Below are 27,468 nucleotides of genomic sequence, written 5' to 3' on the forward strand. Positions count from 1 at the left end.
ATTTCACAGACATGTACATGTATGATGGAGTCCTAGAGGGTTTCCCCTCCAGCAGTGTGCGAGAGTGCCTGTTTCCCTGAACCTTCACAAACACTGTGGGTTATCAGAGCTTTTTGTTTTTGTGCTGCCAGGGCACAGTACTTGTTTTAAGGAAATTAGCTCTTTGTGATAAGGATACTGATTTTTCTCAGCTTATTCATGATGTATGTATATTTCTCCAATCAAATTGTTTTTGCCTTTTTATATAATCAGATGTATCAATCTCTTACATACGTTTTGCAATCTTTTTTTAAACTCTATTTTGAAATAATTATAGATTCGTGGTAAGTTGCAAAAATAGTATAGAAAGGTCTTTGTACCCTTCACCCAGTTTCCTCCAAATGCTACATCTTAAATCATTGACAATACAACATGGAAACCAGAAAACTGACATTGATACAATGGGTGTCATTCTATGCCATTTTGTCACGTGTGTAAATATATGTGACCACCACAGTAGTCAAAATGCCGACTTGTTTCATCACCATATAGATTTGTCTCATGCTCCCTGTGTATAAGTCATGCTCACCCCGTCAAGCTCTGGCTCCAACTCTTGTTCTCCATCTCCCAGAACACAAGTGTATAAAAGTGTTTATAATTGTGCTTATATATTATAAGTTTGAGATATACTCCCAAGATGGGGGGTGACTGGATACACTGTTGCATGTTACTGCATGCATTGACATTACAATGTAATTGACATTACAATGACTCTCTGTTAAGAATTTACTAAACATCTTGTGTGCTCTTCACTGCTGTTGGAGGCGGAATTCCCTCAATGTGCAGTTGAAAAAAATGGGTTTAGAGAAGTTAAGTAACCTCTTTTTGCATCTAAAAATAAAAAAATATATATTTAAAAATATTCTTTCTCAGATTTTGTTGTATAGAAAGGATTATTTTGTTTTAACATAGTGATTTGCAGGAAAACAAATCAGCATTTTGTAAGATAGCAAAGCAGCAGCAGAAAGGGACAGTGTCTTATTTCTAAGTTGATTTCTTGTATCAAATTAGAGCATCAGATAGAGTTATGGGAAATTTTTGTCTCTAGGACAAAGGAGGAAAATATTCTCTTGCAGTATATTTCTTGACACATGAGGAGACCAAAGTAGGGGTCTTTGTTCATTTGGTCTCTGAAACCACCCTAATTGCTATTGTTGATACTGGCAGGCTGCCAGAGAGAAATCAAATGAGTTTTTAAAATCTTGTATTTCTTTTTCAAAAATGTGAGTATGATGGAGCTAGAGAGAGGATTGAAGATTTACTCACCTTGATAATATGAGTTCCAAAGATTTAGACAAGCTACTTTTCAGATAGCGCAGTGATAAGTATTTGAGTGATCAAACATTAGTAAATTGGATTAAGAGGATGTAACTATTTACAGTAATGGAAGCCAAATGGAGTCTAGTTTTACTTTTTATTTATTTATATTTTTAAAGTTTATTTATTTTTGGGAGAGAGAGTGCATGCACGCAAATTTGGGAAGGGCACAGGGAGGGAGAAAGAGTTTCTCAAGCAGGTTCCACGCTGTCAGCAAGGTCATGACCTGAGCCAAAATCAAGAGTCGGAACTTAACCAACTGAGCCACCCAGGTGCTCCTTATTTATTTACTTTATTTATTTATTAAAAAATTTTTAATGTTTATCCATTTTTTGGGAGACAGAGAGAGCACAAGCAGGGGAGGGGCAGAGACAGAGGGGGACACAGAATCCGAAGCAGGTTCCAGGTTCTGAGCTGTCAGCACAGAGCCCAATGCAGGGCTTGAACTCAGACTGCAAGATCATGACCTGAGCTGAAGTCGGATGCTCAACCGACTGAGCCACCCAGGCGCCCCTTTATGTACTTATTTTTTTTAACAATTTTTTAAAATGTTTATTTTTTTGAGAGAGAGTGAGAGACAGAGCTTGAGACAGGAATGGCAGAGAGAGAGGGAGACACAGAATCTGAAGCAGGCTCCAGGCTCTGAGCTGTCAGCACAGAGCCCGATGCGAGGCTCGAACTCACAAGCTATGAGATCATGACCTGAGCCGAAGTCAGATGCTCAACTGAGTGAGCCACCCAGGTGCCCTTTATGTACTTATTTTTAAAGTAATCTGTACACTTGACTTGGGGCTTGAACTCACAACCCTGGGATCAAGAGTTGTGTGCTCTAGGGACTGAGCCAGCCAGGTGCCCCAAATTGATTCTATTTTTAAAGTTTATTTATTTATTTTTGAGAGAGGGAGAGTGAGGGTGCAGGGGAGGGGCAAAGACAGGGAGAGAGAGAATCCCAAGCAGGCTCCATCCACGCTGTCAGTCCAGAGCCCAATGCAGGGCTTGAACTCACAAACTGTGAGACCATGATCTGAGCCAAAATCAAGAGTTGGACGCTTAACTGACTGAACTACCTAGGTGCCCCAATTCTATTTTTTTTAAGTTTATTTATTTATTTTGAGTGAGAGCGCAGGAGGGGCCAAGAGAGAGGGATAGAGAGAATCCCAAGTAGGCTCCCCGCTGTCAATGTAGAGCCCAACGCAGGGCTCAAACTCCCAAACCATGAGGTGATGACCTGAGCCAAAATCAAGAGTCAGACAGTCAACCAATGGAGCCAGCCAGGTGCCCCCTGATTCTATTTTTAAAAAAATACTTTTGGCTTTAAACGGGAGGTCTGAGAAATTCTGGGCATTGACCTTATTTCATTCTTTTATTGATATTAAATTGGACTAGGTTTATTTTAAACCTCAGAATGCTTTCTGAGCCCATAAGCATCACAAATTTTGTTCCCACAAGTTGAAAATACCTTGACAGACACACAGGTTGGCTGAACTAACAGGTCGCCCCATGAGAGTTGTGGGCTGGTATCATTCCCATCCCCATATAACTGTTTGGCCTTCACATGTTGGTAAGTATTATGGGCTTGCAGTGTTTATTGTCTTTAGCAATCAGTATCACCTTTCCTTCTCCATTACATGAACTACAGTTATTTTAAACCATACTTTATCCTTAAACAGCTGCCCTTGTCCATGACCCTGGGATCATGACGTGAGCCCAAATCAAGAGTCAGATGCTCAACTGACTGAGCCACCCAGGCACCCTGTCGTATTGTTTTTGGCAGAGCTAAAATTTCAGTACTCCATTTTGACTGTATTCATGAAACCACAACTAACTAAAACCTGACAATTGGCTGATACCTCAAAAAATTTTAAATTGTAACTGAAAATTGCTGATTGCTGAATACCACTGTCCAGTACCCTCCCATTTGGAATACTCAAAGGTGTCAGGTGTGAAAGTTACAAAATTGAGGTTTAACACATATTCCATCCTAGCTGTTGGGGCTCTCAACCTGCTTCCTCATCCCTCTAATCAGTGTAATGTAACAAAATTCTTATCTCTTTTTTTCACTGCTTTTCCTGAGTCATGGTGATTTTTGGTGTCTACCTGACTCTTTTTTTTAAGGTTTTATTTATTTATTTTGAGGTGGGGGGAAGGAGAGACAGAGAGAGAGAGAGAGAGAGAGAGAGAGAGAATGAATATGAATCCCAAGCAGGCTCCATGCTGTCAGATCAGAGCCTGACATGGGGCTCGAGCCCACAAACCATGAGATCATGACCTGAGCCAAAATCAAGAGCTGGACAGTGAACCGACTAAGTAACCCAGGTGCCCCAAAGGTTGTTTTCATGGCTATAAATGTAGTCCTGTAAAACCGTAATATCACTGAATAAATTCAGTGTTTGATTTTATCTAACTTCTACTCAAAAATAATTGCTATTTTCCTGCCACCCATTAACACTAAAATCAGATTTGCTTCTAATTTCTCCCATGGTAGTACCATCAGCCAGAAAGGAAGAAGTACCAACCATTAATGAAGGAAAGGTTAGAGAGTATATATTCCTGAACAATATTGTCACTATGGTAATAAGTTAGAATGGAAAAATTTTCTGGTAAAAAAAAGAAACTCTAAGAGCTTAGGGAAAAAACTATCAGTCTCTGAACTGGAACACCCAAAAGGTGTTCAGAATTCAGAGAATGATTGAGTTTTCCCCTCAGGGGCAACAGATCCAAGCTGTTAAACAAGAACCTAGGGAGGCATTTGCAATGTAGCAGTAAGAGCAGTAGGGCATGTGACATCTTTACAAAAGGCAGTTAGGAAAATAAGGGTATTGCGGAATGTAACTGAACAAAAAAATCAGCTAAATAGTGAAAATGATTAAGGAACCAAATGAAAAGAATTTAACACAAAGTAAATTTGGAGACTAGAGCATTGAGATCTTATCTTGAAAATAATAATATCTAACTGGGTAAGAAAAAGGAATAAATAATAAAACGGAATAAAGTCTATGCTCAAAGATGCTTTTAAGAGTGTTAATTTCCTTTCTAAACTGCAGATGGGAAGGTCAGAGAGTTATCACACCAGGAGAGTTGGGAACAGCAGCTTTGGATTCTGTTAGGGGGCAAGTCTGTTAGACTCTCCTTTCAGTCACTAGTTGAGAGACTACTTAAGAGATCTTCCCTGTGCCACAGTTTTGTCACTGCAGAAAAGGGGAACATGTTATCAGAGTAGTATATGAAATCATGTATAAGTCATTCTGTCCCATGCTCAGCACAATAACAAAGATACCAAAGCATTTATCCATAGAACTCAACATGGAGAGAGCATGAGTAAATATTTAAAGTTGAATGGCAGACAGCATTGGAAGGATTAACAAGAACATTGAGGTCACAAAACTATAGGTAAAACTAAAGAAAAAAATCATCTCCCAACTAAACTGGTGTTCACGATGACTAGATTGTTGTGTAATTCCAGAGCCTAAGGAATTGTGTAGATACAAAGATGTATAGGTCATCTCCAAATGGTTGTTCAAGAATTAAGTCAAGCAGGTGTCCTGTGTTAGCAAGTCCTGGAAAAAAATGAGTGATGATTTAAAGTATATAGTAAGTATGATCAGTGGGAAAAATATTTCAAGCTACATTCAAGAATGACAAGTGAGAAGGAGTGAAATGAAAATGTTTTTTTGTTAAGAGGTAGAGAGAGGGAGGTGACAATGGTGTGTGTGTGTATGAAGAATTTTAATGTGTTTTATGATAAGGTAGTTAGTATAATTAAAGTTCCAGTAGGTTAGAATGGTTATTACATAAATGATTATTCAACAAATTTATAGGATACCTGAATGGAACAATATAGTGACAGTTTCTGCTGGTTTGGGCCTTATGATTTTGTGGGGAAAAAACAGTTAAAGTGCTAAAGGGGAAACAAAGAGTAACAACAATAAAGAAGAAATATAGAACATTTGTACCAGCAAAGTTTTAAAAATGTTTATTTATTTTGAGAGAGAGAGAGCAGGAAAGGGGCAGAGAGAGAGTCCTAAGCAGGCTCTGAGCTATCAGCGCACAGCCCAACGTGGGGCTCAATCTCACAAACCATGAGATTATGACCTGAGGCGAAGTTGGACAATTAACCGACTGAGCCACCCAGGTGCCCCAATACCTAATGTTTTGTATCCTTCATAAGAATTATGCCTGTAAGAATTTCCTCCATAATAGTTCTACACTTCCATTCTTTATTGTCAAGTTTAATACATTCACTTCCCTAGAAGATGTCCATCAAAAGGATTATTCCAGGAGACTTTGCCTTTTTCCGGGGCTTTTCTTTCTCTCTGAGTCCCCTGGAAGAGATTATCAACTTTTGGGGGGCTAATTGAAGAGTCATTAATCTAATTTCTCTTATTTAATTGCAAACTTCCTAGAGTACTCTTCACTCACCTAGTAAAGTGTTCTGAATCTTGAGAGGACTGTGTGCTACCATTATCTTTAAATCTTCATATTTGTGAGATACAGCTTATTGACAGCAGATTTTTATCTTTATTCGCAGATGTTCGCACACAAGCTATGTACCAGATGATGGATCAAGGCTTTGTAGGACTTATTTTTTCCTGCTTCATAGAAGATAAAAACACAAAGGTATTTGTGTGTGTGTGTGTGTGTGTGTGTGTGTGTGCAAGTGTGTGTGTAAAAACACACACACACACAGAATAGAGAAAAACCTTTTTGCAATTTTAATAGGGTGGCCAGGGAAGGTTTCAATGAGAAGGGTCATTGAGTCAGGACCTGAAGAAAGTGAGGGAGCAAGTCTTGTGGATTTCTTGGGGGAAGAGCGTTCCAGGCAGAGGAAATAGCCAGTGCAAAGACCCTGAGGTGAGTGCGGCATGTTCAGGGGACATCAAGGAAGTCAGTGTGGCTGCAGCAGAGTGAGGAAGACCATGACCATATGTTCCAGTTTGCCTCTGTCAGTCCCAGTTTGACCCCACGATCCCAGTCTCCTATTTAGTTCACACCTTTCCTTCTTGGAAGTGTCCTGGTTTGGATAGTGACTCATTCGGTCATTCTGCAGTGAAGTCTGAAAGATAATGGGGCCAGATCTTAAGAGGCCTTTGATTTCACTCTGAGTTGGGAAGCCACTAGGGGGTGACTTTATGTTGTAATGGGATCTCTCTGGCTACTGTGTTGATAGTCGACTGGACGGTGGGTGTGGGCGGTGCAGGGGGAGGGAGGGAGTGTGGAATCCATGTCGTCTGTGAGACCAGGTAGGAAGATGCTGTGGTAGTCTAGGCAAGAGGTGACGGAGGTTTGCCCATGGGGGTAGGAGTGGAGGTAATGAAAAGTGGCCAGATTCTGCAAACATTTCCATGGCTAATAATAGTAACAAATGCTGCCATTTATCACCTATTGTATGGTGCCTGCTTGTTAGGTGTTTTACATAAACATGCTCTAACTTTGACAATAGGTCTATGAGGACTATTATTATGTGTATGGATGAGCCAAACTCAGAGAAGCTCAGTCAGTGGCTAGTCTTGCTAGTCTGTCTAGAGTGTTTCTTTTTGAATTTTAGATTCGTAGGCTTGACCATGTGTCAGTTCAAACAAAAAGAAAATTACTATTTAATATTGTAGGAATGAATTTTGCCAAGACTATCAAATGTGTTGTGTCCTTTAGTATATTAATTACATTGTCAGAATCTGTATTAATAATGAATATTCTTCATAAAATCACTGTTTTCCAGAAACATTAAAGTAACTTGAACTTTATACTTCATATGAAATGACTTTGGCTTTGTCATCATAAATTTATTTGTTGTCATTATAAATAGTTGAATAAGTTTGTCAGCTTCCAACAAAGCAGTTTGAGTGCTCTAGTTTTCCGTTTCTTGGTTCTCATGTTTATAAGTAGTTCTCTGCTGTCACATGAATGCATGTTCATGTTCATGTTGACTGAGTACACGATCCTGTATAGAAATTGATCAATGGCGTATTCCATCTTCGGAAAGCCGTTTAACGCTCCTCTTCTGAGGGTCTGTGGATACCGCTCATGTAAGGATAGGAGTTTTAGGTTTGAATCTACTAAATTGCTATACCTGTTTCAATATTAATCCTTTTTCTGTGTGATCTTTCTGTTTCTTTCTCTTCCTTTTTCTTTTGTTTTTAGACTGGCCGGGTACTCTACACTTGCTTTCAATCCATACAGGCCCAAAAGAGCTCAGAGTAAGTATCACAAACATGTATGTATGTATTGGTGGGTTAATTTTCATTCCGGGGAATTGATTGTTTAGTTTAATTTTATTTCTCTCACTAATAAGACACTAATAATTCTATAAATCTACTTATACCCATTAACATCTCTGTGAGGTGTTAGAATCTCTTTAGCATCTTGGGTTTTAGGGATCTAGAATGCTAGGATCATATAAAAAGTCTGTTCATTGCAATTACATCATGAGAGCCCTGTCCCACTTTTCCTTTCCTGAAGTTATTCGAAAATGAGTTACTACTTTTCCTTCCTCTTGTAAATTGTAAAACAAAGACTGAGTATGCAAACTATTATAGATTTCTTGTCTTTGCTGTGCCATAAACTTGCTTTCAGAATTACAGTATTTTATTTAAATGCTTGCATAGGTTAGTTCCTCATTTTAATTCAATTCAGCCTGAATTAGCAAATCTTAATACAATATGTACTATATGCCAAGCACCATGGTACACACTGAGGATGCAGAGATGAAAGCCAAGTTCATCATGTAATTGGGAGACAGAAGTAGACAGTCTTACATTTTTTTTCTTATATTTGTCAACGTGTTGTTATAGCATTGTTTGAAAGAGCAAAGAATTGGACAAAGTAGATGTAAGTATGGAACCAAGGAAGTAAATTATGATGCATCTAAATAATGGAATAATAAGCCATTAACAAATATGAGGAAGGTCAGGAGTAATACAGAAATATCTGCAATATACATTATTAAATAAAAAAGATAAGGTACAAGAATAGCATGGAGAGCCTGCCACTATTTGTGTAAGGGTATGGGAGAGGAGTATATATACATCAGCTCGCTTGTAAATATATCAGATATCTGGAAGGAAACATGTCACTCACCTCAGCAAAGAGGAAGTGGGAATGAAGGAGACTTCATTGGACCCTTCACTTAGCATACAGAAGTGTTACTTAGTCAAGAAAATTTAATTACAATTTTTTAATCAAAGTAATAGATGCATATGCATAAAAATATCAAATGGTACAGAAGAACTTATAATAGTCTCCCTCCTGAGAAGGAGCCACTTTCTCCTAATTTTGTTTTTAGTCTTGATGTTTGTTTTGATATATCTAAATAATATGCTTTTCATACTCTTTCTTGATTTATTACTATTAGATGTTATCTGTTCTTATTAAGTTATCTTGCAGTCACAAGTGAGGATTTAGCCCCATTTCCATTTTCCCCAATGTAGTCATATTACTACTTTTTGTTCTTCTGTTACTTTTCTAATCATGAAGTTTGTCCCTTTATTTATTCTGTCAACAATAGACAATATCTTTTGGCTCCCTATTGTTACTTGTAGTTTTACCATAAACCTTTGTATTTTCACAGTTGCAAACATCTATGTTCTGTGTTGTAACCATAATTGCATTTTCTGTGCTTTCTCTACTGTTGACTCTAAGAGTATAAAATAAAGTGTCTATATTATTATGATTATGTAAATATTCTTCCATGTACAACCAAGCAATGCAAAGTAGTATGATTCCATTTCCTTTCTTGTATAGTTTTTTGCTTTTTCATGGATTTTTGAATGGCTTCCCTCCTAATTTTTCTGCCTTTAACACCTCACTGAGTTCCAGTTTGTTAGGACTAATATAAAAATCTTTGGAATCCCTGCTTTTGCTAGGATTATTCCCTGAAGCCCTCCATCTTCCTACCTTAGCCAAGGCTTATCCTGGGACTTTTGTTCATTATTCTCCTTGGTGAGATCCATTGTTGTCTGGATTTCATGTCATCTTTCTTGGCTCACTCTTTCTAAGAAAGGTATGCATTTGAGTCTTTTGCCAGTGTAATGCTTGTTCTTTTACAGGGGACTTTTTTTTTTCTCTGACAGCTTTTAGGAGCTTCTGTATTCTTGATGTTGTGGAATTTTCTGTGATATATCCAGAGTGTGGATATTCTATGATTCAAACTGTTGGACACTGTCAGTCAGGCAGTACTTGTCCTGCAAGTAGGGGAAGTTCTCTCCTATTGTTTTCTTTTGTATCCCCAGATATAACCATGTATACCCAGTTCCTGGGAGGAGAAAATATTATTTACAATTCAGTGCCATCCCATAATTTAAAATTTCTCCAAGTGTAAATCAGTCTTTGGGGGATAATTTCTCATTCTTTCAGTTACTTCTCTTTCTCTCCATTTTGACTCTAGATGGCATTTGAAGTATTGGGAAAGAGAAGTAAATGCACTTATGCTATAGGGAAAGGAGACTTCCTGGTCTCATACTGGTTTTGGGAATCAGGGCATGAATCCTTCTATTCATGATTAATGTTCACCTTCATTTATGCAATGTATTCCTCCTCTCTCATGGACTTGAAGCCCCAACATAAGGAGATACCTTAACAGCTTCCTCTCCTATGACTTCCTTTCTCTATTCTTTGATAATTCCTTCCCCTATTAGTCAGATATTAAAGCTCCTAGATTGTCAAAAGAACTCTTTTAACTCCTATTTTCTCTTTTTTTGTTGTTCTGATTTCTCAGGTATATTTGCGATTTTATCTTCCAACCCTTGCATTTTAGCAATTTAATATTTTTAACTTCTGAGAGATTTTTCTTTATTTAGTGGTTATTCCTATTTCACAGTATCCTATTCTTGCTTTATTGATATATTGAAGTGTTAAATTTTCTTCTGTTTTTTTTTGTTTTTTCAGTTTCTGTTTATTTTTTATTATATTTGATATATTCTATAAACATTTTATGATTTATATTTTTAAATCTTGCTTTTCATCCTCTTTTAATAACAAGGCAACATAACACGAGTGATAGCTCATTATTTGTGGCCTTAGCTTGTCAATAGGAAGCTTCATTTTAGGGTGAGTGGGTTCAGAGCCAGCCATTTTTCTGGTGGATCACTTTTAGGTATCTTGCTCTGGGATATCAATTTTAACAATTACCACAATCCCAGACAGTTTCTTCTATTAGGAGAATTCTTGCTGCTGCTACTGCTGCTGCTGCTGCTATTGCTGCTAATGATGATGATGATGATGATGATGATGATGATGATGATTTTGGCTTAAGAATGGAAGCCTACTTACTAGGTATTTTGTGTATACTGAGTGCCAATTGTGGAAGAGCACAAAAGGGGAGTAACTAGAGTCCCAAATTTCTGGCAGGAAGACCAAAAGGGTAGCTTCCAGGAAATTACACAAAGGTAGGAGTATGTTAAAGCCAACTTCATAAAGTTGTTTATAAATTTCTGGGCCCACTCGTGAGCCATGTGTGCATGGACCTGATCTTAATTAGCATAAATGAAAACTGGATTAACTGGTAGACCACCACATTGGTCCCATGCTAACCACTGGGTGGCAAACATGCAGGAAAGACCTGAAGAGCACTAGAAAGGCTCTGAAAATTGAACTGACATTGGAACCACAGCCCACTGTGGAAATTTCAATCCGAACTTAACTAGGCAGGTGCCCTGCTAAAACAAAAACAACATTCTCTGTAGACTATAAACAAGACCCAGTGTATCATTTAAAAAATATTCAAAATACACAGGATGCGATTCAGAATTATTTGGCATGTGAAGAACCACAAAAGCCTCAACTTGCATAGAAAATGATAATCAACAAATGTCAACACTGAGATGACAGTGATGTAGGATTGATCTGGTAAACACTTTAAAGCAACTAGTATAAAAATGTTTTTGAAAATCACAACTTCTGCAACAAAGGTTTAAGTAGAAAGTCTCAGCAAACAAATGCAAGACCTAAAGAAGCAAGCAGTCGCTGAAATATAAGACTCACTGGATGCACTTGATAGCACAATGGAGATGATAGAGGAAAGAGTAAACATTGATGATAGATCAGTAGAAACTATCCAGTCTGAATAAGAGAAGAAAAAGATATTGACTAAAGTGAATAGAGAGAATGATATCAACAAAAATGGCAGAGTAGGAAACTTCAAATGTTCTCCACGAAAGCAGCAAATAATCTGGCAAAAGCTGTCAGAATCAACTTTATTGGAACTGTAGAAACTAATCAAAGCTTTATAGGAACCAGGCAAATGCTTAAGGAAAAACATCACAGTCTCACATTTAAGGAAATCTCTGTTGAGTCACTCGATGTCCACTAAGCTAACAGGACAGAAGTCTCGGTGGCTACACATAACAAAGATCGTGTAAAATTACTTCAAGAAAGTTATTAAACACACAAAATAAGATAAAATAAGCAGCAACAATAAACCCTGGGGAGGGTGTAGAATCTGATTTCCACAGTTACCACATTATAATATTCAAAACGTCCAGTTTTAAAAACAAAAAAGGCATTCAAAGAAACAAATTTTGGGCCATAAACAGGAAAAAAAGGAATTAATAAAAACATTCCTGAAGGAAACCCAGACATTAGATTTACTAGACAAAAAGATTTTTAATCAACTGTTTAAAATATCGTCAAAAAGCTAAAAGGAAACCATGTACAAAGAACTAAAGGAAACCATGAGAATGTCAGAGGATAGCAAACAGAATATTGATGATGAGATAAATTATAAAGAGGAACCAAATAGGAGTTCTGGAATGAGAAGTACAATAACTGAAATGAAAAATTCAATAGGTTCCATAGCAGATTTGAGAAGACAGAATCAATTGAGATTACTGTCTGAGGAGCAGAAAGTAAAAAGAATGAAGAAAATTGAACAGAGCCTAAGAGACCCACGGGACACCTTAAAACATTATAAATATACTCAAATAGGAGTCTCAGAACAAGATGAGAGAAAGGAGCAGAAAATATACATGAAGGAATAATGGTCAAAAACTTCCCAAATTTAATAAAAAGCATGAATCTACACACTTAAGAGTCTCAAAGGATTCCAAACAGGAAAAACTCAAGGAGATTGACATTGAGACATATTATAATCAAAGTGTTGGAAGCCAAAGGCAAAGAGAGAATCTGGAAAGCAAGAGAGAAGTGACTCTTACATACAAGGGGTTCTTTTTAAAAAAAAATGTTAACGTTTATTTTTTGAGAGAGAGAGAGAGAGAGAGAGAGACAGAGCATGAGCAAGGGAGGGGCAGAGAGAGAGAGAGGGAGACACAGAATCTGAAGCAGGCTCTAGGTTCCGAGCCGTCAGCACAGAGCCCCACGTGGGGCTCAAACCCATAAACCCTGAGATCATGACCTGAGCTGAAGTTGGATACATAACTGACTGAGCCACCCAGGTGCCCCATACAAGGGATTCTTAATAAGATTGAGAGGCAATTTATCATCAGAAACCAGGGAGGCCAGAAGGTAGTGGGATGACATAGTCTAATATGCTGATAGAAAAAAAAAAAGAACAACAAAACTACCAAGTAAGAATTCTGTATCTGGCAAAATTATCCTCTTAAAGTGAAAGAGAAATTGACATTCCCAGGTAAACAAAAACAGAGTATTTTTACTAGTAGGTCTGCCTTATAGGAATTGCTCAAGTGAGGCCTTCAGGCTAAAATAAAAGAACACTTAAAGGTTAACTAACTTGGATTTAAATTAAACAGTAAAATAAAGTAAAATGAAAGGACACTTGACAGTAACTTGAATCCACACAAAGAAATAAAGAATAGCCGAAAGATAACTACATAGTTTGATATAAACATCAGTATTAATGTATTAATTTTCACTTTGAAACCTCTGTTTTTATCCCTATAGGATTTAAAAGGTAATTACATAAAGCAACATTTACTAATCAGTTGATAGACAATATGTATAAAGAATTTTTAATAATTTTTAATGACAACATAAAAGGATGAGAATGGAGCTAGATAAGAGCAATGTGTATATGATTGAAACTTAAGTTGGTATTGATTTCAATTAGGTTGTCAGAAAATAGGTTAATTGTAATTTCCAGGGCAACCATTGAGGAAATGTCTTTCTAATACAAAAGAAGGCAGTAATGGAGGTATTGAGCAAAAAAATACATGACATATAGAAAACAAATAGCAAAATGGCAGAACTCTTAATAATTATGCTAAGTATAAATATAAATAAACTCTCCAATTGAAAGACAACAGTTGTCAGAATGGATAAAAGAAAAATAACTATCTACAGATGACTCACTTTAGATCCAAAGGCAAAAGTAGTTTGAAAGTAAAAGAATGGGAAACTATATATGCAAATAGTAGTAATCAAAGAGAGCTGGAGTACCTTTGCTAATATCAGACAAAGTAGACTTTAAGATAAAAATTGTTATGAGACAAAAGAGGACATTACATAACAATAAAAGTGTCCGTCCAACAAGATGATAAAACAATTATAAATGTATATACACCTGACAAAAGGGTCCCAAAATATATCATGTAAACATTGACAGAACTAAAGGGAGAAGTAGATGGCTCAGCAATAGAACAACCAGAAAAAAAAATAATGAAACAGAACACTTGAACAACACTATAAACCAACTACACCTGACAGACCTATGTAGAATACTCCACCAAATAGTAGCTGAAAACACATTCTTTTCAAGTACACATGGGATGCTCTCCACAGTTAAACTGCATGTTAGTCCACAAAGCAAGTCTCAATGCATTGTAAAAGATTGAAATCATACAAAGCATCTTCTACAAAAATAGAATGAAATCTGAAATCAGCTACATAAGGAAATGTGGAAATTTCACATATATTTGGAAATTAAATATTCTTAAGCAACCAATGGGATAAAGAAAACATTGCAAAGAAATTAGAAAATACTTTGAAAAGAAAATCACAGCATACCAAAATGTATGGGATGCACAAAAAGCAGTACTGAGAAGGAAATTTATAGCTGTATAATAAAAAAGAAATCAGCCAGGAATTCCTGGCTGACTCAGTCAGTAGAGCATGTGACTCTTGATCTTGGGGTTGTGAGTTTGAGCTCCATTTTAGGTGTAGAGATTACTTAAAAAATTAAATTAAATTAAAATTAAAACAATAATAAGAAATACCTCAAGTCATTAACCTCACTTTACACTTTAAGGACAAAGTGTAACCTAAATACAAAGCAATTAGAAGGAAGGAAATCATAAATGTTAAAGTTGAAGACAAGATAAGGAATAGAAAAACAGTAGATAAAATCAAATAAACCAAAAGTTCTTTGAAAACATCAACAAAATTGACATATCTTTAGCTAGATTGAAAAAGAAAAATGAGAGAAAACACAAATAACTAAAATCTGAAATAAAAGCAGGCTACCACTACTGACCTTCCAGAAATAAAAAGGATTATAAGGTAAAACTGAACAATTGCATGCCAACAAATTAGATAGCCTAAATAAAACGGACACATTCCTAGAAATACACAAATTGCCAAAACTGGCTCAAAAAGAAAGAAAACTAGAGCAGACTTATAAAAAATAGATTGAATCAGTAGTCAAAAACCTCCTGAGAAAGAAAACTCCCAAGACCAGATGACTACACTGGTTAATTCTGCCACACACTGAAAAAGAATGAACACTAATCCTTCTCAAAGTCTTCCAAAAAATAGGAGAGAGTACTTCTCACTCATTCTTTGAGTCCAGCATTACCCTGATACCAAAGCGAGACAAAGATATCACAATAAAAAAGAAAGAAAAAAATTACAAAGCAATATTCCTTCTGAATACAGATACAAAAATTTTCAGGGAAGTATTAGCAAACTGAATCTAACAGCAGATTAGAAGGATTATATACCATGACCAAGTGGGATTTATCCCAGACATACAAGCAAGTTTTTTTAATGTTTATTTTTGAGAGAGAAGAGAAAGGATGTGCACAAGCAGGGGAGGGGCAGAGGGAGGGAGACAGAGGATCTGAAGTGGGCTCTGCACTGTCAGTAGAGAGCCCAATGTGGGGCTCGAACCCACCAACCGTGAGGTCATGACCTGAGCCAATGGTAGTTGCTTAACTGACGGAGCCACCCAGGTATCCTACAAGCAAATTTTAACATAAAGTCAATTAATATATATGAAGGAAAAAAACCCACATGATTATCTCAGTTGGTGCAGAAAAGGTATTTGACAGATTCCAACACAGTTTCATAATAAAAACACTCAAAAAACTAGGAATTTAGAGGATACTCCTCAATATTTACGGACATTTAAGAATACTCACAGCTAGGGGTGATTGGGTGGCTCATTCAGTTGAATGTCTGACTCTTGATTTCAGCTCAGGTCATGATCTCATGGTGGTGAGCTCAACCCTGCCTTGGGCTCCGTACTGGGCATGGAACCTGCTTAAGATTCTCTCTCTCTCTCTCTCTCTCTCTCTCTCTCTCTCTCTCTCTCTCTCTCTCTCTGTCTCTCTCTGTCTCTCTCAGAAAACAAAAAGCCTACAGCTAACATTTTACTCAGTAGTGAAAGAGCGAAACTTTCTAAGATCAGGAACAAGAAAAGTTGCCCACTTTCACCACTGCTATTCACCACTGTACTGGTAGTTCTAGCCAAGACAATTAAACAAAAGAAATAAAAGGCATCCAAGTTGAAATAAGAAGTAAAACTATCTGTATTTGAAGATGACTTGATCATATATATATATAAATATATATATATATATATATATGTAATCAATCCCATACAAGTCCCCCAAAGGTATTAGAGATAATAAAAAAATTCAGGAAAGCTGTAGTGTTCAAAATCAATATATAAAAATCAGTTGTATTTCTGTACACCAGCAAGCAACAATCCAAAAAGGAAATTAAGGAAAAAATTCTGTTTACAGTAGCATCCAAAATAATAAAATACTCAGGACAAAATTTATCCAAGGAAGAGGGAGACTTGTAAAGTTAAAAATAGAATACACTGCTGAAAGAAATTAAAGAACACCTGAATAAATCAAAAAGCATCCCATGTTCATAGACTGGAAGATTGAATATCATTAAGGTGACAATACTTCCCAAAGAGACCAACATATTCAATACAATACCTATTAAAATTCTAATGGCCCTTTTTACATAAATTGGAAGAGATGATCCTAAAATTTATATAATATTGAAAAAGAACAGAGTTGGAGGAATCACACTTCAGATTTCAAAACTTGCTACAAAGCTTCAGTAACCAAAACACTGTAGATCTGGCATAAGTATAGACCTATAAATCAGTGGAATAGAGTAGAGTCCAGAAGTAAGCCTGTATACCTATGGCCAATTGATTTTCAATAAGGGTGCCAATGTCATTTGATGAGGAAAGAATAGTCTGTTCAACAAGTGGTGCTGGGGCAACTGGATATCCATATCTAGTATAAACAAAAAATAACTTAAAATAGATCAATGACCTAAATAGAAGAGCTGAAACCATAAAACACTTATAGAAAACATAGGGGTAAATCAATACATTAGATTTTATATGAAATCTTAGATATGACACGAAAGGCATGAGTAACAAAAGAAAACATCAAGTGGATTGAAAAAAATTAAAAACTCTTGTGCCTCAAAAAACATTATCAAGAAAGTGAAAAGACAAGCTACAGAATAGGAGAAAATATTTGCAAGTCATATCTATTATGGCTCTACCATTCAGAGTATGTAAGGAAGTCTTACAACTCAACATCAAAATGACAAACAACCAAACTTAAAAATGGGCAAAATATTTGAAAAGACCTTTCTGAAGAGGATGTACAAATGGCTAGCAAGTACATGATAAAATGTTCAACATCATTAGTCATTTGGAAAATGCAAATCAAGACTAAAATGGGATAGCATCTCACATTTGGCTAAGTTGAGCATAATTTTTTAAATGGAAAATAAGTTGGCAAAGGTGTGGAGAAATTGGAACCTTCAGATGTTGCTGGTCAGAATATAAACTATGGCCACTGTGGAAAAGTTTGGTGGTTTTTCAAAAAGTTAAAAATAGAATTATCTTATGACCGACTAATTGTATTCCTAGGTACATACCTAAAGGAATTAAAAGCGCACACTCAAATATATGCATCGACATGAATATTCATAGCAGCAGTATTCACAATAGCTACGAGATGGAAACAACCCAAATGTTCATCAACTGATGAATGAATAAGCTAAATACGGTACAGTTTTCCCTTGAACAGCATGTGGATTAAGGGTGCCAACTCCCCGTGCAGTAAAAAATTCATGTATAACTTTTGATTCCCCAAAACTTAACTCCTAATAGCCTACTATTGACAAGAAATCTTACTGATAACATAAAGTCAATTAACACATGTATATATATATTATATACTGTATTCTTACATTAAAGTAAGCTATGGAAAAGAAATTGTTAATAAAATCATAAGAAAGAGAAAATACATTTATAATACTGTAGTGTTTTTATAAGAAAAAAATCCTTATATAAGTGTATCAACACAGTTCAAACCCATGTTGTTTAAGGGTCAACTGTATATCCATTCAAAGGAATGGATAGATTCAATGGAATGTTACTCATCCATAGAAAAGGAATGAAGTGCTGAAACATGTTACAGCATGGAAGAATCTTGAAAACATTATGCTAAGTGAAAGAAGTGAAACACAAAAGGTTACCTATTATTTATTTATATGAAGTATTCAGAATAGCTAAATCCATAGAGACAGAAAATTGATGGTTGGCATGTGCTGAAGGGAGGGAAGACTGGGGAGCAGGTATTTAATGAATATGGTGTTTTATTTTGGGGGCGATGACATGTTTTGGAGCTAGTTAGGGGTTGTGGTCATACAAAATTGTGAATGTACTAAGTCCTGAATTGTTCACTTTAAAATGGTTAATTTTATGTTCTATGAATTTCATGTCAATTTTTTAAAATGGGCAAAGGACTTGAGTAGACATTTTTCCAAGGAAGATATATGAACGGCCAGTAAACACATAAAAAGCTGCCCAATGTCATTAGTCTTTAGGGAAATACAAATAAAAACCATAATGATTACATACTATTTCCTACCCAGTAGGTCAGCTATAACTTTTTAAATGGAAAATAACATGTCACCAGGACTGTGGAGAAAGTGGAACCCTGATGCATTGTTGTGGAAAAGTTTGGTGATTCCTCAACAATTTACAAGTAGAATTAACATATGACCTAGCAATCTACTCTTAGGTTTATACCAAAGAATTGAAAACAAGTGTTCAAAGAAAAAACTTGTACTTGAATACTGAATAGCAGCAGTTTTCATAATAAAAATTAGAAACAGCCCACACATCCATCAACTGATAAATGGATAGAGAAAGTGTAGTGTATCCACACAATGGGAATTTTCGGTTATAAAAAGGAATGAAGTACTGATAAGTGCTGTAATATGGATGAACCTGAATACATGCTAAATGAAAGAAGCCTGACACAAAAAGCCACATAGTACGAAATATCTAGAATAGGCAAATCTGTAGAGACAAAAAGTAGATTAGAGAAGAGAGACAAACAGAATATATTCATTATCCCTGCCGTAAAAAAATCACAGGCTGGGTGCATTAAACAACAGAGATGTATTTTCTTACAGTTCTGGAGGCTAGAAGTCCAAGAGATGTTGGCAGGTTTGATTTTCTCCTTGGCTTGCAGATGGCTGGCTGCCTTCTCACTGTGTCCTCACCTGACCTTTCCTCTATGTGTACACACTCTTGGTGTCATTTTGTGTGCCCAAATTTCCCCTTCTTATCAGGGCACTGGTCAGACAGGATTAGGGCCTGACTTAATGGCCATGGTTACTTTAATCACCATTTAAAGGTCTCTCTCCTAATATAGCCACATTCTGTGGTCCTGGTCATTAGGGCTTCAACATATGAGGGGGAGGGCGGGGGCACAATTTAGACCATAACAGGAAGTGACTGCTTGATAGGTATGGGCTTTCTTTTTGGGGTGATGAAAATACGGAATTAGTGGTATGGTTGCAACAACATTGTGAATGTACAAAAAGTCACTGAGTCACACATTTAAAAATGGTTAAAGTGATGAATTTTATGTTTTCTGAATTTTACCTCAATTAAAACAAAGAACAGAGCCATGTCATTGTAGTCACAGAAGTAGAGGAGAAATAATATGGTGCTGAGAAAAGTCCACTCTCTGTACTGGAAGTCTTAACCAGTGCAATAATGCAACAAATACAAGGCATAGACTGGAAAGGAATAAATAAATTAATCCCTATTTGCATAAGTCATGGTTGTTTACATAGAAAGCCCCAAGGAATCAAAGAACTTCCTAGAACTAATAAGTGAATGATGTCACAGAATACAGTGTGAATGGATAAAATCAATCATGTTTGTATATGCTAGTAATATAAAATTAGAAATAAAATTGTAATGGTACCATTTATAATATTTCCAAAAATGAAATAGTTATGTATAAATTTATCAAAACATGTATCAAATGCTTATGCTGAAAACCATAAAACATCGACGATGGAAATGAAAGAAAACCTAATTAAATGTAAATACATACCATCTTTATGGATTGGAAGACTCAACATAATAAAAACTTCATTTCTCAAATTAACCTATAGATTAAGAACAATAGTAATCAAAATTTCAGCAAGATTGTTTTTTCTTTAAAGACAAATTGACTCTAAAATTTATATGGAAAAGCAAAGGAACTTACGTAACTTAAACAATTTTGAAATGGAAGAATAAAGTTGGAGTAATTGCACTCCCCAATTTTAAGCTACAATAACTGGTACTGGTTAAGGCATAAATACCTAGATCAGTGGCACAGAATGCAGTTCAGAAATAGACCCACAGAAGGATGGCCAATTGATGTTACACAAAACCAAAAAAGCTATCCAGTGGAGAAAGGATAGCATTTTCCACAAATGGCGTTAGACAATTAGACTACTGTCTACAAAATAATGTCAATCTAAACCTTATATCCAACTTGATATAAAAAGGGATCATGGGTCCAAATAGAAAACATAGAAGTATGAAAGTTTTATAGGAAAAGAGAAAATCTCATGTTCGGTTTGCCAACAACTTATACATGGACCCAAAAGTATTTTCCATAAAGGAAAAATTTGATAAATGAGACTTCATCAAAGTTAAAAACCTTGCTGAGTGAAAGAAACTTTCAAGAGAATAAAAAGAGTAACTACAGAATGAGTGAAAATATTTGCAAATCACATATCTGACAATAGACTTGTGTCTAGACTGTATAAACAACTCTCAAAATTCAAGAAAAAATGCAAGGGCTTATGGATGGGGGCAGGATACGAGTATAAAGGGATACCATGAGGGAGTTTTTTAGGGTGGTTGATGAAAAATGTATGCTCATTAAAGTGGTTCCTGGAATCTATGTGTTAAAATTCTTTGTACTCCCTACACTTTTGACTATACGACAAAAGGAAAAAAAAAGTTGTAAGTCATTAGTACATTTGTGACAAATAATTTGAAAATCCCAAGGAAATGGGTGATTTCTTAGGAAAATATACCAAAGTTGATTTCAAAATAGGAAACATGTTTCCTGGGATTATCAGACCTGAGACCAAAAATGGTGATTAAGGATCTATGATTTTAAAAGGCATCAGGTTTATGTGGATTTACAGCTGAATTCTGAGTAACCTTTGAAGGATTGATGGTTCTAATTCAATTTACACATCTTTCCAGACCATGCAGAAAGGTTAAATGCTCCCTAATTTTTTAAATAACTAGAATAGTTTTAACACCAAAACCTGATTAGAGGTAGCATAGAAAAAGGAAACTACTGGGTGCCTGGCTCAGTCAGTTAAGCGTCCGACTTCAGCTCAGGTCATGATCTCACAGTTTGTGGGTTCAAGCCCCACGTCGGGCTCTGTGCTGACAGCTCGGAGCCTGGAGCCTGCTTCAGATTCTGTGTCTCCCTCTCTCTCTGCCCCTCCCCCACTCATTATCTCTCTCTGTCTCTCTCTCTTACTGTCTCTCAAAAATAAACATTTAAAAACAAAAGGAAGAAAAAGGAAACTACTGACCACTATCACTTATAGCTGTGAAAATTCAGAATAAAATATTAACAAATCAAATATAACAGTGTTAATAGGGAATAATACAGAATGAGCAAGTTCAGTTTAATCCGGAAATACATGGTTCCTTCAGCTTCAGGAAATCTAAATGTAATGTACTTCATTATATCAACAGATTAGGGGAGAAAAACCATAGATACTGGGAAGACATTGACAAAAGTCAGGTTCTTCATGTGCCTCCTCTCATCTAATTTTCCCAACAACCATGTGCCCCCTTTTACTGATGAGGAAATGAGTTCAGAGACTGAGACTTGCTCAAACCTGGCATACAGGGCCATTCTAAATGTCACACATTAATTTTTTGCCAATCTGACAGCTTAACAGTAAATAGAGTGCGCATCTGAGTTGCCCATTCATATCCCTGGCTTCATTTTCTATAGAGTTGTTGCATTTTTTTCATGCTGATTTGCATGATTTCTTTATATGTTTTGGAAATTTCATCCTCTGTCAGGTGTGTTGCAAATATTTACCTCCACACCTACTTTGTTATTTTATTTATGCCTTTTGTCTCTCTTCTTTAAAAGAGAGACATTATTATGGTTCCCCAAGACAATAAATATAGGGTTAAGTTTTTTGTTTTATCATTTTGGTTTCATCTGCAACTTAACTTAGTTAACCTCTTGTAGTAAGATCTCTAGTTGTCCTCACATGACACTGATTTGTGACCACAAAGTAACCTGGGGAACAGGCAGTGGCTGAGGGCATGTGGCCTTAAGCCAGCCAGCCTTGTTTGAGTCCTGAAGCCACCTTTAACTAGGTGTGTGACTTTGGGAAAATAATGTGAAGCTATGAGAGCTTATGGAGTGGGGATGGGAGTGTGGGAGCCACTGTGGCTTAGAAGTCCCATGTGCACAATTAGGGACCCCTCCATTCTGTCCCCGTGCCAGGGACAGGGTCCAGGAACGAACAAGAAGCGTGTGCACTTGAGCTTCGGCCATGGCTCTGACTTGTACCCTCCTAATCCAGGTGTAGGAAACCACCCCGGGCATTTTATCAGAAGCCAGGCCCACTTAGTCACACACCTGATGGTCAAGCTTTCTCAGGTTTCAAGGGGAACTGAACTAGAAACCTAATCTAAGGCCATTTCCTCACATTGAAGGAGAAAGGATTTGGGAATCCTGTTTTCACAGTACAATTTCCAGAACAAGGAGGAGACAATACATGGCTGCAAAACCAGCAAATCTATACTATAGTAGTTCTCGTTAAATCCATAATTTTTGTTGCTTTTCTCATTGGTATGGACATATGTGTGAAAGTTGAATGGCAGACTCGAGTGGCAAACATCCCTGTTTTTTCGAACTCTAGCACGAATACTTCTGATGTTCTGTCAACTGTGGATGTTATGAATTTGTGGTAGACATCCTCTATTCCTTCATTAACTTAAGGAAATTTCTAGTTTGCTGAGAATTTTTAATCATGAATGTCTCTAGTTTAATCAAATGCCTGCTTGTCAGTTCCTCAATTGATAATGAGGCTGTTTTCCCCTTTAGTTAGTAAAGGTAATGATTCACATGGAAAGCTTTTTTTTTTCCTCAAAAGAGCAATTATGCAAAAAAGGCAAAATTACATTGAAAGCTTTTTAAACAGCAAACTGTTTTCACATTCCTGCTATAAGCCCCGCTTTACCATGATGTGTTGTTCTTTTGATACAAAGTAAATCCTGTTTGTTAATATTTGGCTTAAAATGTTACATCTATGTCCATAAATGAGAGTAGCCTAAAGTATTCTTGTCTTGGATTTCTCTTGTCTGGTTTTGGTTTCAGGATTATTTTATTAATTTATAAAATGAGTTGATTTTTTTCCCTTTTCTGGAAAGACAATATAGCATAATAAATAAGAACATGGCTCTGTGGCCACACGCTTTTGTTGGAATCCTGAGTTTCTACCATCTTGACTTCTAACACGGTAGGTTATTTTCTCCTGTTTTTGAATCGTTTGTAAATGGAATAATACAATGTGTACTCTTTTGTGCCTAGCTTTTTAATTATTATTTTAGAGAGAGAGAGTGTGCAAGCAGGGGACAGAGACAGAGGGAGAGAGAGAATCTTAAGCAGGCTCCACGTTCAATATGGAATCCAATGTAGGGCTCAATCCCATGACCCTAGGATCATGACCTGAGCTGAAATCAAGAGTTGGATGCTCAATCGACTGGGCCACCCAGGCATCCCTGTCTAGTTTCTTTCAACCGGTGTTGCTTATGAGATTCATCCATGTTGTTACATGAAGCAATGCTGTGTAAGTATTCCATTGTATAAGTATATCACAGTGTATTCATTCTGTTATTGGGAGAGAGTTGCAGTTTTTAAAAGGCTCTTACCATTTGTACTGCTATGTATTGGTATTTCTGTCGGGTGCATACTAAGGAGTGTAACATATACGTATATGTTCAGCTTTAACAAATAACACCAACAGTTCCCCAAAGTCTCACTCCCAACAACAATATTGGAGAGTTGCTTTTTCCACATCCCTGCCAATAGTTGGTACTGTGTGTCTTATTTATTTTTGCCATTCTGGTGAGTGCACAGTAGTGTTGCTTTAGTAATGGCTTTAGTTTGCATTTTGTTGATCACTAATAAAGTTGAAAACCTTTCCACACATTTTATAGCATTTATACATGGATACAGTCCTTCAGTTATATGTGGATAGATTCCTTGGGTTAAGCCCTATGTTCATAGCCACAAAATTAAAGTCAAACAATCAGAATGTTTTTATTTAGGTTCATAATGGGTATATAAAAATTTATTAGGTTGTATCAGTCAAAATTACATTTGGTTGGCAACTAAGCACAAACTGCAAAAATAGTACCTTAAGTAAAGTTAAATTCTCCATCACAGAAGTAAACAGGTAGACACTAAATGGTTGTTACTATGGGAAACAAGCATCTTCTGTCTTGTTGCTCCATTTTACAGGGTCTCCAAATAGCCCAAGAAGGATGATGAGCTTTCAGGCTTACCATGATACTCTAAACATCAAATGGAAGGAAGTTTTTTTTAAAAAAGATCCCCTTCTTTTTAAGGAATCTTCTAGGTAGTACATATAACTTTTTTGTAAATGAGGCCTTTTGTGCACTAAGAAAGAGGATATTTAGAGCAGTTGCTTTTATACAGGATGTGTTGGAGGCAAATCAAGAAGTAAAAGCTGCAGTCCCTGCTGCTACATAGATTCTCACACACACTGAGTAGTAAAGACTGCTGCAGAATTCAACCAGAAACTGTAAGGAATAAACATTGTGATAGGAAATATCAGGGATGTAGGAATTCATGAAAGGAAAAAGACAACCTAGACAGAAATGGAGAAAATATAACCCAGGAGCAGAATAAACATTCAATGAATGAATGACTACATAATTGAAAGAATAAATGAACATTCTATTCATCCCTTTTTTCAGTTGAGAACAGCTTAAAGTTACACAATACTGTGAGGGAGTTACTTTAACGTTTAATTGCTTATAATGATGGGTTTCACTTTGGGGGCTTAGTTCAAACACACACACACACACACACACACACACACACACACACACGTAATCAGTTGTATACTTTGCATTAATAAACATCCTTTTTGAGTGGCACCAGGGTGGCTCAGTCAGTTAAGCATCCAACTTCAGCTCAGGTCATGATCTCACAGTTCGTGAGTTCTAGCCCCATGTTGGGCTCTGTGCTGATAGCTCAGAGCCTGGTGCCTGCTTCGGATTCTGTCTGTCCCCCCCCCCCCACCTCCAAAACTAAATATTAAAAAAAGAATTCCTCTTTAAAAGAGACAAAACACATCCTCTTTGAAATCTGTACTCCTATCTTTCTCAAAAGGAATAAAAGTGGGATGTCCCCAGTTATCTTAAGGATGTTATAAGCCATTAATTAATGGCTTATAAATGTCCCAGTTACACCAGATCCTCCCTCCCCTAAATGCAACATGCCTGAGGCCTATAGGTATTGCATATCTAGAGATAAAGCCAACCTCCCACCATACAGAAACATGATAATGAAAAAATAACCTTAAAAACAATACCCATTCATCTTTGTAATATATCCATGAGGGAAGCTACTGCAAGAAAAGAATACTACAGGTGAATATCCCTAATGAACAGGGATACAAAAATATTTTTTAAAGCTTATTTTTATCTATTTTGAGAAAGGGATAGCAAGTGGGGGAGGGACAGAGACAGAGGGAGAGAGAATCCCAAGCAGGTTCCACACTGCCAGTGCAGACCCTGATGCAAGGTTCAAGCTCACGAACTGTAAGATCATGACCTGAGCCGAAACCACAAGTCAGACACTTAATGGACTGAGCTATCTAGGTGCCCTGGGATGCAAAATTCTTTAATAAAATACCATCAAACTGAATTCAACAGCACATTAAAAGGGTTATACACCATTAACAAGTGTACAAGTGTGATTTATCCCTGGGATATAAGGATGTTTCAACATATGAAAATAAATCAATTTGATACACCATATTAACAGAATGAAAGATTAAAACCACATGACCACCTCAATTGATGGTGAAAAAGCATTAAAAATCACCAAAATAGGTAGAGAAGGAACTTAATACAATAAAGGCCACGCATGAAAAGCCCACAGCTGATATTATAATCAATGGGGGGAAAATTGAAAGCTTTCCCTCTAAGATTCAGTGCAAAGGCAAAGATGTCCACTCTTGCCACTTCTATTCAACATAGTACTGGATGTGTTGGAGCAATCATATAAGACAAAGAAAAGGCATCCAAGTCAGGAGTAAAATTTATCTTGGATTACCGATGACATGATCACATATGTCAAAAATGCTAAAGACTCAACAACAACAACAAAAACTGATTAGGAATAATAAATTCCATAAAGTTGCAGAATACAAAACCAATATATAAAAATCAGTTGAATTTCTAAACACAAACCACCAACTATCCAAAAATGGAATTAAGAATACAATCCCCCCCCCAAAAAAAAGAATACAATCCCATTCATGATACCAACAAAAAGAATAAAATACTTGGGGATGAGCTTAACCAAAGTCAATTTCAGTACACTGAAAATTATAAAAACATTAATGAAGGAAATTAAAGACACAGGTAAATGGAAAGACATGCCATGTTCATGGATTGGAGGAACTAATATTGTTAAATGTCCATACTACTGAAAGTGATCTAAAGAGTCAGTGCATTCTCTATTAAAATCCTAATGGGATTTTTTACAGAAATAGAAAAAACAGTCCTAAAATCATATGGAATCACAAAAGACCCCAAATAGCTAAAGCAATCCTGAACAAGAATGAAGGTGGAGGCATCACACTTAGTGATCTGTAAATACATTACAAAGTTACTGTAATCAAAAAGTATGATACTGATATAAAAATTGACTTCTAGACCAATGGAACAGAATAGAAGGCCCAGAAATAAATCCACACATCTATGGTTGGCTGATCTTCAACAAGCATGCCAAGAATACACAATAAAATGAATAAATGATTTTGAAAAACTGGATATCCACATGTAGAAAAATGAAATTGGACCTTTTATTCATACCATATAGAAAAATTAGCTCAAAATGGATTAAAGACTTAAACATAAGACCTAGAAACATAAAACTAACTACTAGGATAAAATTTAGGAAAAAAAATTTTTGAGTTAGAACTTGGTAATGATTTTTTTGGATATGGCAACAAAAGCAAAAATAGACAACTGGGATTTCATCAAACTGGAAGTTTCTGCCCAGTAAAGGAAACAGTCGACAGAGTGAAATGGCAGCCTGAAATGGGAGATTAGGGGTTAATATCTAAAACATATAAGGAACTTGATAACAACAACTCAACCCAATTAAACATGCAAAGGACTTGACATTTCTCAAAAGAAGGCCTACAAATGGCCAACAGGAATTTGAAAAGGTGCTCAATGTCACTATTATCAAGGATATATATATACATATATATATACATATGTATATATATATACTAATTATCAAGAATGTATGCACACACACACACAGACACACACACACATATACATTGACTATGATTGAGGATTAATGTAGAAGGAAAATCTTAACATTT

At 36.3% G+C, this 27,468-nt stretch overlaps 1 protein-coding gene across 4 annotated transcripts in view; it reads left to right on the forward strand.

The window, feature by feature from the left end:
• Positions 1 to 27,468, forward strand: part of BRCC3 (BRCA1/BRCA2-containing complex subunit 3) — a 63,364-nt gene that overhangs the window by 7,099 nt on the left and 28,797 nt on the right. For all 4 annotated transcript variants that reach the window (XM_058713290.1, XM_058713291.1, XM_058713289.1 and 1 more), the window contains 3 exons: positions 2,830 to 2,917; positions 5,885 to 5,973; positions 7,495 to 7,550. In XM_058713290.1, the coding sequence (XP_058569273.1) occupies positions 2,830 to 2,917; positions 5,885 to 5,973; positions 7,495 to 7,550 (233 nt within the window). The remainder of the gene's footprint in view (positions 1 to 2,829; positions 2,918 to 5,884; positions 5,974 to 7,494; positions 7,551 to 27,468) is intronic.

Source organism: Neofelis nebulosa, chromosome X (genome assembly GCF_028018385.1).
Source record: "Neofelis nebulosa isolate mNeoNeb1 chromosome X, mNeoNeb1.pri, whole genome shotgun sequence".
NCBI lineage: Eukaryota > Metazoa > Chordata > Mammalia > Carnivora > Felidae > Neofelis > Neofelis nebulosa.